This window comes from Gekko japonicus, unplaced genomic scaffold (assembly GCF_001447785.1).
Source record: "Gekko japonicus isolate JY-2015 unplaced genomic scaffold, Gekko_japonicus_V1.1 scaffold1433, whole genome shotgun sequence".
In the NCBI taxonomy this organism is placed as follows: Eukaryota; Metazoa; Chordata; class Lepidosauria; order Squamata; family Gekkonidae; genus Gekko; species Gekko japonicus.
The window spans coordinates 746,355-759,462 of NW_015168090.1; the positions used below are offsets into that span (position 1 = coordinate 746,355).

A 13,108-nucleotide genomic window follows, 5' to 3' on the forward strand; every position below is an offset into this window, starting at 1 on the left:
GCTGGAGAAAATGGGAAGATTAGCAGGTTGCCACCTGAGCCATAACCCATTATTATTGGCAGGCCAGAGATTGAGTTGTCCAGGGAATGAAAGAAATTGGTTGGATTGGTGGTGCCACTCAACCTGTTGGGTTGGTAGCATAGATCAGAGCCAATATTGGAACCAGGAAACACTTGCTCCCTCCCAATGCTAGAATGCAAGGCTTTGAGTAGCTTGTTGTCATGCTAACCTTTATTGTCTAGCAAGTGAAGAGATGACATTTAATGTGACTATTAAATTTATGGACCCATGTCAGAGGACAATAGCACTTCTAGATGGGCAAAAGAGGTTGAGGAGACCCCATTAATATTGAAATAAGACACTGTGAAACATCGTTGCTATATGTTAATTCTCAGACTTGCTGGTGTTTGCTGGGCCTCCAGTCTAGATTTCCATATGACTAAATTTATACTTCCTGCCTGGTTTGTCTTCAATGGGTGCTATTTGGTTGAACATAAAATATTAAAAGTAATAGATTAACTCAAGTAAGTGGCAGCCAGTGAATACCTCTAACAACTATAACCTAATTCAGCAGCAGTGAGTGTAATCTGAAATGTTGTACAGTACTGGTTCCCACAGTAGCTGGCACTTGTCCTGTAGTTCAGCACTAAGTTAATTGGCAGCAGAAACTTTACCGTGGGAAAGGTGAGCTCTTGTCATGTGAACCGCTAACTTTCTCACGCTAGTATGACATTATGTTCCTGTTTATCCCTATTTGATTATCTACCATTGTTTGCTATCTCATGGTGCAGTGTAATGATTTTTTTTCAAAAGGCTTAATGCAGGAAATAAGTGTTTGCATATGACAAGGAAGGTAATAGATGTACCGTTCTTCCAAAAACAATACTCTTGCTGGATCAATATGTTATACCCCAAGCAGGGCAACTAGACATCTGCCACAAATAAAAGGAAACTGGTACCCTGTAGATTTATCTGATATTAACTTACTGCCTTGGGTGCTACAGACTGTCTTTTAAGTAGGTGTAACAGCATGAAGTAAAACAGTTGAAATTCAGCCTCTACTTTTGGTACAATGCAAATACCCCCATGTTGGTGATACAGATGATGTTTAAACAACTAAATCTGCTGGGGATCCAGTTACAGTGCAAAGATGACTTGATTTGTATGTTTCAGCTGGTTTGGACAGTAACTGTTCATGTGTGGCTATGGCATTTGACTAACTAAATATCATTCTTGGCCTGGCTGTGTACATTAGCTGATGAATACACTTCCCTGTGATCTAGAATTTTTTACAAAATCCATGTGCTACAGTGTGCTGTAGCATTCTGTAACTTGCATTAATGTTTAAGGGCTAAATGTATTTCAGACTGTGTAGAATCATGGTCTAAATGTAGGCATATTTCTTTTTCAAAACAGGCTTCTGCAGGTAGTTCAAATGGCCCATTCCAGAGACAGACCCTTAAGATGATACAGCCGTCTATTACAGGGTGTCTTGTTGGCAGGACAAATAAGGTACGTGCCACTATTGAAAAACATTGCTTGGAAGCTAATGCTTTGCTGCATAAGCTGCAGTGCAGTTTCCCTTCGGTGTTGAGTATTAAACTGAATTGCTAGTATATACTTCATATAGACTTAAGTAGGTGTGGAGTTGGCTGTTGAGAACACATCAGATGATGCATATTCAGTTAATAGTGTTCAAGGAAATAAGTTTTGAGTTTTATCTAGCAGATTGGAGTGTGGGAGGGAAAGTTCACTGGAGAATGTACCCATTTCTGAGAGATTTCCCATTAAAACTTATTGTAGGTTCAGTCATCAATCAAGGGGAAACTCTGGAGTGAGCAGTCTATCCCAAACGTGTCCAAATCTGCTTCTGCAACATCAGAACACAGAAACACAAAAGGTGTCATCCAAGCTTCTGACCTCATGGTAAAAGGTACGTAGACTTTTCAAAAAAAATAATCACAGCTACCAAAATATCATGTGAAGACATGCAACTACTGGACCAAGATCTGTATAAACAACTGGAATTCATCTTCCATCTTCTCGTGCAGAAACACACTGGGACTGTGCCTGCGCAAGGAAGGTAAGAAGTTAGATGCTTTCAGCAGGTGCTTCTGCTCCATAGGAGCGTTGGGAGTCAAGGCCACCAACTACCTGGCCTGCATGAACCAGTATCAATACACTCTCTGGGAGCGGTTCTCAGAACTTCTAACACACCTCCCAGACAACAAAGTTCAGGCGGCCAGAGTCATCCAAAAAGAAGGCATGGTGTTGGCAAAACAACAGCTCAACACTACTAAACATGTTCTCGAAGCATCTTCACGAACGATGGCTTCTGCAATAGCTCTCAGAAGACATTCCTGGCTCCGCAACAACTAACCTCCCGTTAGATACTAGGTCTTATGTGGAAGACCTCCCCTTCGACGGCCTGGGGCTTTTCAATGCTACCACTGATTCTACTCTCCAAGAGTTAGATAAAAGTGTAAAGGCTTCTCGAGCTCTAGGAGTCTCGTCCTCTGCAAAACAACAACAATACCATCCCCGCACCTGGTTGAGGTCCTGGCACAGACATACCCCAACTCATCAGTCTCCAAACACACGATGGAGACCGCGAACGTCTTTGGGAGGCCAAAGATCCGCCTTTCAGAAACCAAAATTCGGTTCCAGGCAACAAACTTCCCGCGCCAAACAGTCCAAACCCTCCAAGCAGGGTTTTTGACATTCCAGTCACCGAGTCAGCTCCTACCTGTCTGTTTCCCTTTCTTCATGCTTGGCGTCGCATCACCTCAGACGAATGGGTGCTCTCCATCTTGACCCGAGGTTACAAAATTCAGTTCCAACAAAACCCCAATACTCCTGTCGTCGTCTCCACACCCCCTTCCCCACCTCTCCTCGAGGAGGTGTCTGTCCTTCTGCAGAAGGGAGCCATCGAACGTGTACCACCACACCTCCAAGGGACAGGATTTTATTCTCGATACGTCAGAGTCCCGAAGAGACACGGAGGCATTTGACCCATATTAGACCTATGGAAACTTAACCGTTTTGTGACCTACCACCGCATCCACATGGTGTCCCTACAACAGATTATGCAACTGCTTCGCCGACACGTTTGGATGGCCACTCTCGACCTCCAAGACGCATATTTCCACCTTACTATCCACCCCTTCCACCGTCAATACCTATGCTTTGCGATTGGTCAACACCACTATCAATATATGGCCCTTCCATTCGGCCTTTCCAGTGCCCCAAGAGTCTTCACGAAGACCATGATTGTAGTTGCAGCTTTTCTACGTCTCCGGGGCGTGTCTGTCTACCCATACATAGACGATTGGCTTCTGGTGGCGCCTTCAAAAAACACCCTGGTCTCAAACGTCACAGAGACTCTGGCACTACTGGACACCCTCGGCCTACGAGTCAATCAACAAAAGGCTGACTTGTGCCCTGTCCAGCGCATACAGTATATCGGCGCAATACTGGATTCACAGACATGCATGGCGTATCTGCCCCACGACTGGGCAGAAGATATCATTTCCTTAGCCACCGTCGTATGTACCCAACCCTCCATTACTGCCTTCCAGATTCAGAGGCTGCTAGGTCTGATGGCCGTAACAACGTCGGCCCTCGTCTTTGCAAGACTCAAAATGCACCCTTTACAGCTCTGGTTTATCCGCAACTTTGATCTGTCAAAAAGCGCACAAAATGTCGTCCTATCCCCTCTTCGCAGCATACAGGACTCTTTACTTTGGTGGACTGTCCCTTCGAATATCCTTCAGGGAGCGCCCTTTCACCCTCTGTCACCTGAGGTCACCATTACAACGGATGCTTCCCTGACGGAATGGGGTGCACATGCCATGGGCTTTTCTGTTGGAGACAAGTGGAACACGCAGATGAGGAAGCGACACAAACATCCTAGAACTCCTGGCTATACAACATGCTGTCACCAGTTTCCTCCCCTTAATCAAGGGAAAATGTGTCACGATTCTGACGAACAACACCACAGCGCTTTCGTACGTCAACAGACAGGGAGGCATGATTTCCCTACGCCTATGCAACCTTGTGATCCAGTTGTGGAACTTATGCATCGCCAACAACATATTCCTCATGGCCACTCACATTCCAAGACACATGAACAGACCATCTAAGTCGAGCGGGGCTCAGCCTTCACGAGTGGGGGATGAACCCAACATACCTCCTCCCACTCTTCCACAAGTGGGGAGTTCCCCAAGTCGATGTCTTTGCAAGCAGAAACAACAAAAAGTGTCCTCTGTTCTGCAGTCGAGGAGGCAAGGACCCACAATCTCTGGGAGACGGTCTCCTTTACCCTTGGTCATCGGGACTTCTCTACCTGTTCCCCCCTTACCTCTGCTTTTGAGAGTGGTCCGCAAAATTCTCAAAGACAACGCAGACTGTATCTTAATAACCCCATGGTGGGGTTTCACCTTGGTTTTCAGCGGTCCTAGAGTTCTCGCAGGGGATATAACATCACTTCCCCCCGGCTCAGGACCTCCTCCTTCTCTCAGACTCCCCCCGTCCTACATCACAACATACCACAGTTGAAACTGACGGCATGGCAGATAACATCACCGGCTTCTCCTCCCGTGTAGTGAATGTCCTTTTGAATTCCAGGAAGCCTACTATGCGCAAGTCCTACGATTATAAATGGAGAAGATTCTGTTCTTCCCTAGGTGATGACGCCCCTCGAGCCTCCTCAGTGGGTCTCGAAAGAGTTTTCTGATTCCTCCTCTCCTTAGCTGACTCGGGACTTTCCCATTCATCGTTAAGAGTTTATTTGGCCGCTCTCTCGGCCTACCATGTTCCAGTTGATGGATGCACTTTGTTTTCTCATCCGATTTCCAAACGGTTTTTAAAAGGTTATTACACCTCTACTCTCCTGTCAAAACTCCAGTCACTCCCTGGGACCTTCCTCTAGTTCTACGCCAGCTCACGATGAAGCCCTTCGAGCCGCTTGCAACATGTGACCATAAACTCCTCACATGGAAAACTGCCTTTTTAATTGCCATTACCTCGGCTAGGCGAGTGGGAGAAATATTGGCTTTCCGGCACGATACGCCTTTCCTGTCCTTTCTCCCACCTTGTTCCGGACATCTCTTTCCTCCTGAAGGTGGTGTCAGAGTTCCACCTGCAAGCAGAGGTCTTCCTCCTTGACTTCTTCCCAAACCCAACGTCAGCGGAGGACAGATTATTACACACCTTGGATGTGAAGCGGGCTCTCCTGTTCTACCTCAGTAGAACACATCTAACTAGACGAGACTCACAACTATTCGTCTCGTATGCTCCGGCATCATGGCCCAGCGCCTGTCAAAGTGGATTGTAGGTCTAATCCATCTGTGTTACCTACTCGCCAAACAGCCATTGCCTGGCCCTATCAGGGCTCATTCTACCAGGGCTGTTGCAACTTCCACTACCTTCCTCCAGGGAGTGCCACTGCCGGACATTTGCAAAGCCGCTACGTGGGCCACAGGAGCTGCGGTGGCTCAGGTGGTTAAGACGCTGAACTGCAGGCTGTGGAAGGTCAGTAGTTCAGCAGTTCGAGACCCGAGTGTGCCGCATGATGGAGTGAGCTCCCGTCTCTAGTTCCAGCTCCTGCCAACCTAGCAGTTCGAAAGCAAGAAATTGCAAATAGATAAATAGGTACCACTACAGTGGGAAGGTAACAGCGTTCCGTGCGCCTTGGTGTTTAGTCATGCCGGCCACGTGACCACGGAAACATCTTTGGACAGCGCTGGCTCTTCGGCTTTGAAACGGAGATGAGCACCGTAACCCTAGAGTCGGACTCGACTGGCTTTCGAGCAAGGGAACCTTTACCTTTTACGTGGGCCACGCCTAACACCTTCATCAGGCACTACGCCCTAGACGTCCATACCAATGCCAATACCAACATGGGACGTCACATTCTGTCTTCGGCTACGCAGTAAAAGACCTGCCAGCACCCTCCTCCAAGTAGGCTACTGCTCGCTAATCTCCCATGGGTGTGAAGCACAGAGACCACGTCGAAGATAAGCAAGTTGCTTACCTGTAACTGGTGATCTTTGAGTGGTCCTCTGTGCATTCACACCACCCGCCCTCCTTCCCCGCTGCTGTCAGCTTCTACATTTTCAATAGGGGTTGATTTGCGGCGGTTTGTAGGAACTGGCGGGATGTCTGCGCCCACCCCTCTGGGCATGCGCGGTGGGGTTCCTGCGCATGCCCGAGGGACTGGGCGCGAAAATCCGTTAAAAGAGCTTGCTACAGCATCGATCGATCTAGCGTGTGCGCAATGAATCCCATGGGTGTGAATGCACAGATGACCACTCGAAGATCACCAGTTACTGGTAAGCAACCTGCTTTTCTGCTCTCAACTGCATTTCCTTCATCTTCATTGCATACATTTCTTTTTCATGTTCTCTCTCAGCTTCCTCCCTCCCTCTCTCAATCCCGGCTTTTTCTTTTAATGCTTCTATTTTAGCCAATTCAGTTTTCATTCTCATGATTTCAACCTCCTGCCTAGGACTTTCCCCAGCTGTAGTTTCTTCCTCTCCATGATTATCCCCATGTGGTTCTCTGGGTCTGCGTGGTGGTGCCATTTCTGACAGGAATTCTGAGGTAATTCCTCCCCTTGACTTAGTATTAAGTTCTTCATGAATTTATGAGATTTTCTTATTTTATTTTGTGTTTATGGTGGGGCAAACTTGTTGTGGGTCTTATTTTTGGATCACAATTCTGCCACCAAATATGAGGATTCTACTCTCCCTCACAGGATCTCACTTTATTCTTAGCTGAGCAGCCACTTTTCCTGTCATCTTTGTTTTTCCCTGGCTGTCCCACCCAGTTGTTTGAATGTATATTAGTAAATGCTGGCCCAGTCTAGAGAACTGAGAGGAGAAACTAAAATCCTTCTTTTGTCCTTATTTTATAATGGTACATGAGAGGCTGATGGTAAATGAAAACTAACAAATAGGTTTAGGAATTATGTGGTAAACAGGCAAGGAATCAGGTAACTGTGTATAAAAATAAATTTTACCAGATAATTTGTCACAAACAAGTAACTGTTTCTGTTGTTCAGACAGGTCTTTAAAACTTGAGGAGAGAGATTTCTTAGCAGTCTGTGCCTACATAAACAAGCATAAGCTTTCTTGGTCTCACAGACCCTCAAGTTGGTGAAGGCAGAACTTCCGGTCTATGGATTGGCGATGGCAGTCGCTCTCCCCAGAGCTTGGGGAGGCGATTAGCACACCGTCGGCATGGAGGGGTGCCACCTCAAGTGGCACTCCCACAGAGCCCTTGTGAAAGGCTCCAGGCCAGAGAGCTTTTGAGGGATAGCCTCTTCAACGGCCTGCTGCCGGAGAATTGAGGCTTCCCTCCGCTCTGACGGTCCTGCCGATGAGTGACCTTAGGGCACAAGCTAACCCGACCAGGACAAGCAAGGGAGGCCGAGCGGAACAATGATTGATGTGAGCGAGGTCAGCAAGATGACCAACAATGAACGTGAGTTCTAAGTAAATGAACTTTGATAAATGGCACCCCCCCACACACCCCCGGAAAAGCGGAGCGCAAAGAGGGATGCCTCTAAAGCACATGGACAGATAAATCACAGTGAAGGGGGAGTGGGAGGAAAAAGACAGCGTGTGTTTTTTGAGTCTTACTTGAGTGCAAAAAGCGAATTGACGAGTACTTCGAGCCCGGGAGAAGCGGTTTGAAAGTGTAAACAAAATTGAAAAATGGCGGCGCCTCGAGGAAAGTTTAAAGCCAAGCCTGGAAGTCAGAGTCCGAGGCCCGATGAGGGAGCTGACGTCATGAAGCTGTTAGCGGATATGCTCAAGCCATTGATGAATCAGCTTGATGGTATTAACCAGCAACTGACCTCGTTAAATCAAAACTTCGCTTTACAACAGCGTCAGCTGGCAGAAACGGAAAAAAAAGTGGAGCTGGTGGCTGAGAAAGTTACAGAGATGGACACCTCAAGCTAATAAAAGATATGGAGACAGCCTACAGGGGATACTCCAACAATATTAAAAAAAAATAGCCTGCCTGGAGAGATTGTGGTGAGATTTGCAAGACAGACCAGAGATGCCATACTAAAGGCAACTTCAGCAACTCCACTGAAACTGGGGAATACAGTTATTAAGACTTTAAAAGACATTCCATTTGAAATTCGTCAGAAGAGAAAGAGCTATAAGGATTTAATTTCTTTCCTTCAAACAAACGGAGTACAGTACAGGTGGGGGATCCCTGAAGGTGTCATCTTTAAAATCATCGATAGAAGGGAGAAGATAGACTCCATCTTCAAAGCCAAAGAAGTTTTGAGATGTCAGCTGGGATCGGGGGAAGAATCTAAGGAGGAGGAAACTAAGTCAAGTGACTCAGCTGCCTCGGGAACGGATGAGGACTCTGCAGCAGAAGCGGGTGCGGGAGCAATGAAAACTGTATATGATTTTAGAGACAGAAAGCCAAAGTAAGAGCCGAAGGACTCTGATAAATGGCTCTTTGAAGTAAAGTAGATGCTCAGAAAGTTCTCTCAAAATAATTTACTAATACAGAAAATGTGAAAAACAAGAACTCTACAAGTATATTGTTTTACTAACACTTTTAATACTAATATTTAGCTTAACACGAAGGGGGTCTCCCACTCTTGGGTTTTTAGTTAGTGTGGGTACCTTTTCTTTCTCCATAGTTGTAGTTTCCCCTCCTATATGTTTCTTTATAGTTTGTAGTCTTATTGAAAAAATAAAAATACCCCTCCGAGGTTTAAAAAAAAAAAAGTTGGTGAAGGCAGGAATATTCATACAAGTTCCAGTTTCCTTCCTAATCCATTGGCTAAGGATCACCCCCCCACCCCCACCCCCACACACACAGTCTTCTAAGAGCTATTTCTCTCAGACTTGTTAGGGGTGGGCTGTGCGCCCCACTTCCCTAACTCAGGATTCTCCTTGATCCTCTCACAGTCTGTCTCACTCTTCCCCCCTCTATTAACTGTCAACTCCCAATTGACCCTCTCAGCTGAAGAATTCTACATGACTCCTCTGTCACTCGGGGTTCTCTGACTGGGTTACAGCATTAACCATTTACTGTCTGACTCAGGTGCACACTAGAAAAAGGGCTGAAAAAATGGCTCCTACTAGTATTGTTTTGCATCAGAAATCTAAAAGTATAGAACTTATTTATCAATGAAGATATTCCATTAAATCATAATAATAAATGGCATAAGTGCAATGCTTAGATTAATATTGAATTTCTGATAACTTGATGGCATCGTAAACATTAGGTCTCACCCAGTGGGGCTCTTACCTTGTTCAGCATTCTAGTTGTGTCAGTGGCTGTCCTCGGTAATTAGGTGAGAACCGTTTTTTTACATGGTATTTCCTTTTAGCTATCAAAGCAAATCCGCTAAATCAAAATCAAAGCAACATCTGCTCTTGAATGTTAATAGTCTTAACTCTTTGCAGGCAATCCTTCGTCTGTGTATTGGAAAGAGTTGGCTGAAGAGAGGAGGAAAGCTCTATACGAGGTGTTGCAAGAGAATGAAAGGGTAATTGTGGTATTAATGGGGGAGGGGAATTAGGTGCTTTTGATGAATGCCATTGTTTAAAGCCTTGTCTGCTTTTTCCAGCTGCACAAAGAAATTGAACTCAAAGATGCTGAAATTGCTTGTCTAAAGAAAGAGAATGAAGAGCTTGCAGAGCTGGCAGGCCATGTGCAATATATGGCAAACATAATTGAGGTATAGTACTATAATACTAAGCAGAGTACTACTTCAGGTTCTTTTCAGATCCTACACAAGATGTCCCTCTTGCAAGGTTGGGACAAAAAAAGGGGGGGGGGACAAACTTGACCCCGGAACCTGGGATCAGGAACCTAAAGAAGAAGAAGAGATTGGATTTATACCCCGCCCTTCACTTGGAGTCTCAGAGTGGCTTACAAACTTCTTTCCCTTCCCCTCCTCACAACAGACACCCTGTGAGGTAGGTGGGGCTGAGAGAACTCTGAGGTAAATCAGAGTAGAGGGCCAAGCATAAAAACTTTATGTGTATAATATAAAAATACATGCATTTATTAGCAAAGAATTAAAAAACACATAAGGGCCCAATTACATAAGGGCTTATATCCCTTAGGGACAATTTTGCTGAGGATGCTTTGGCTTGAACGAAGCAATCATTGGAAGGCACTTTCTGGACCAGAAATTATCAGTGAGATTTCATTTGGCATGTGATTGCATTTTTAGAGGCATCGTTTGTACTTTTATTCTATGCCTAGTGGAATGATTGTTTGGAACAATTCTAGTCCATTTTGTATCTATGTTGTATAATTGTACTGTAAGATGATATAAGCCAATTTGTCCCTCATTGTGTTTGACCTCTGAAGAACGCCTATGCAGGCCAAAATGCATCAGGGCAAGTCCATTGGCCCTTGTGTATAAGATTTTGGTATGTTTATATGAGGTGTAATTGGGCCTTTATGTGTTTTTTAATTCTTTGCTAATAAATGCATGTATTTTTATATTATGTACATTAAGTTTTTATTGTTGGTCCTCTGTTTGACTTACCTCTTTAGGTTCTTGATCTCTTGCAAGGTTGCCATGGGGGGAGATGCTTAGTAATTGACAGATGAGGTGGTATCTCACTAACATGCTCAAACAGCATCTGAAATGTTAAGTGGAAAACCCAAGCTTACACATTCTGAACTCAGTCTCTCTAGCTCTATGTGAAGAGGGAAAGGGTTCTTCCTCTAGACAACATCAATGGCCCTTCTTGCCTATTTGTATTAGAAGGCAGGAGGAATGGACATGTGGAAACACAGAAATGAGAAGGTGTTAATTTTTCTGGCCTATTTCAGGAAATAAGGTGTATAAACGTGACAACTAGGGACAGTAATAATCTGGCATTCATTTGTGATTTTTTTTTACAATAATTTTTGAAAGAATTTTTATAACAAAAGATAAAAATACAGCAAGGGCTAATAGAAATGGAAACTAGATAGTAAAGAAATAAAGAAAAAGATTACAAAATTAGAAAATAAAAGGAAAAGAAGAAGAAAGGGAGCATTAAGGAATATAAAAGGGGGTTCTGATTTTCTCTACAACAAACATAAATAGAATTACAAACTTATCACTTTATAATTGCAAAGGAAAAGGGGTTCTCTTTTTTTTCTATTAACTGAACTTCTTCCCATTAATTCTCAGAACCACAAAGCATCTGGTCATTTTTTTCTGTTTCATGCAAAAGGTCTATCAAGGGTTTCCAGTTAGCAATAAATGTAGATATTGTCCTTTCTCTGGTCAAAGAAATAAGTTTGGCCATCTCCACAAGTTCAAACATCTTCATCAGCGATTCCTCTATTGTGTGTATTATTGAGCTTTTCCATTTTTGAGCATATAATATTCTCGCTGCTGTTGTCATATATAAGAACAAAGTTCCATGACTTTTTTCAAGTTGCCTGTCCATTAGTCCCAATAGAAAGGCCTCTGGTTTCATTTGTACATTAGTCTTTAGAATCTTCTGGATTAATGAATGTATTTGTATCCAGGTTTTTTTAGCTTTAATACAAGTCCACCATAACTGATAGTGTCCCTTCATGATGTTCTCATGTCTAACACACATTTGATATGCTTTTTGTACATTATAGCAAATTTCTCTGGTGGTCTATACCAATACATCATTTTATTAAAAAATCTCTTGGCGACTAGAACTTAATGTAAATTTAAGACCCTTCAGCCACATATTTTCCCATTGTTCCATTTGTATGTTATACCCATAGTTTGTAGCCTGTTTTATCATATGTTCTTTGTCTCAAATTTCAACAAGAATTCATACATTTTAGCAATAACATGTTTGTCATTTGTACATAATTCTTCAAATTCAGTCTTCACTTGTTCAGATCTATAAGATCTTTTATCTGCTTTAAACCTTTCTAATAATTGTGCATTACAAAACCATTGACAAGTATATCCTTTTGTTACCAAATCGTCTCTTGATTTTATTTTACAATTCCCTTGGGAAAAATCTAATATGTCACAGTATGTTAACTTTGTTATTTCTGGTCTATAAAATGCTTCTTTTTTTTTTTTGGTAAACAAATTTTATTTTTTCAGGAATACAACATATAAAATTAAATCATTTCGTTCTATCAATTGTCTACCCCGTTCCCAATTCCTCCCCTCCCTCCGGTGGCTTCCCGCAATGCTTCTCCCCCTGCTCCAAATTGCTTCATATCATCAGCTATATCAATTTCTTATCGTTACAATCAAAAGATAACATCATTTGACTTAATATTGATCTAAACATATTAAGTTTTGTTTCACATCCCAGTTCTTTTCCAGATATGTTTTAAAATCACTCCATTCTTGAAAAAACACGTCATCTTCTTTATTATTCAACTTCTTCGTAATTTTGTCCATCTCTGCCATGAACAGAACTTTTTGTATCCAGTCTTCAATTTCTGGCACTTTCTCTGTTTTCCAAAATTGTGCATAAATCATTCTCGCTGTTGTGATTAAGTACCAGAATAAAGTCTTTTTAGTTGTATTGACTTCTTCCATTTTCAGTCCCAAAAGCAGAATTTCCGGCGCCTTTTTGAAAGAGCATTTCAGTATTTTTTGCATTTCTTTGTGGACTTTTGTCCAAAAGTCAACAGCTTTCTCACAAGTCCACCACATGTGATAAAATGAGCCTTCATGGCTTTTACATTTCCAACACTTATTTGACATATTCTGGTTCATATTTGCAATTTTTTTCGGAGTCATGTACCACCTATACATCATTTTATAACAATTCTCTCTAACATTGGTACAAGGCGATATCTTAATAGAATTTTTCCACAAATATTCCCAGGTTTCAATAGACACTTCCGTATTCATATTTATCACCCATTTTATCATTTGCCCTTTTACAGTCTCATCTTCAGTATACCATTTAAGTAACACTTTGTACATTTTAGAAATATTTTTTCCCCCTCCTCTCTCCCAAATCATTTCAATCTCATTTTTTTCCTCTCTAAAACCATATTTCCTTTTATCTGATCTAAAAAGATCAAAAATCTGCATATATTTCAACCATTCATATTCATATTCAATTTCATTCTGCTTTTTCATTACCCATTCTGTTCCCACTTTTTT

At 42.9% G+C, this 13,108-nt stretch overlaps 1 protein-coding gene across 1 annotated transcript in view; it reads left to right on the top strand.

Moving 5' to 3' along the window:
- The window catches only part of GMNN (geminin, DNA replication inhibitor), a 23,850-nt gene that overhangs the window by 6,227 nt on the left and 4,515 nt on the right, over positions 1–13,108 (top strand). Inside the window, exons 3-6 of the mRNA XM_015414732.1 lie at positions 1,417–1,512; positions 1,804–1,933; positions 9,444–9,526; positions 9,608–9,718. Of these exons, the coding sequence (XP_015270218.1) occupies positions 1,417–1,512; positions 1,804–1,933; positions 9,444–9,526; positions 9,608–9,718 (420 nt within the window). The remainder of the gene's footprint in view (positions 1–1,416; positions 1,513–1,803; positions 1,934–9,443; positions 9,527–9,607; positions 9,719–13,108) is intronic.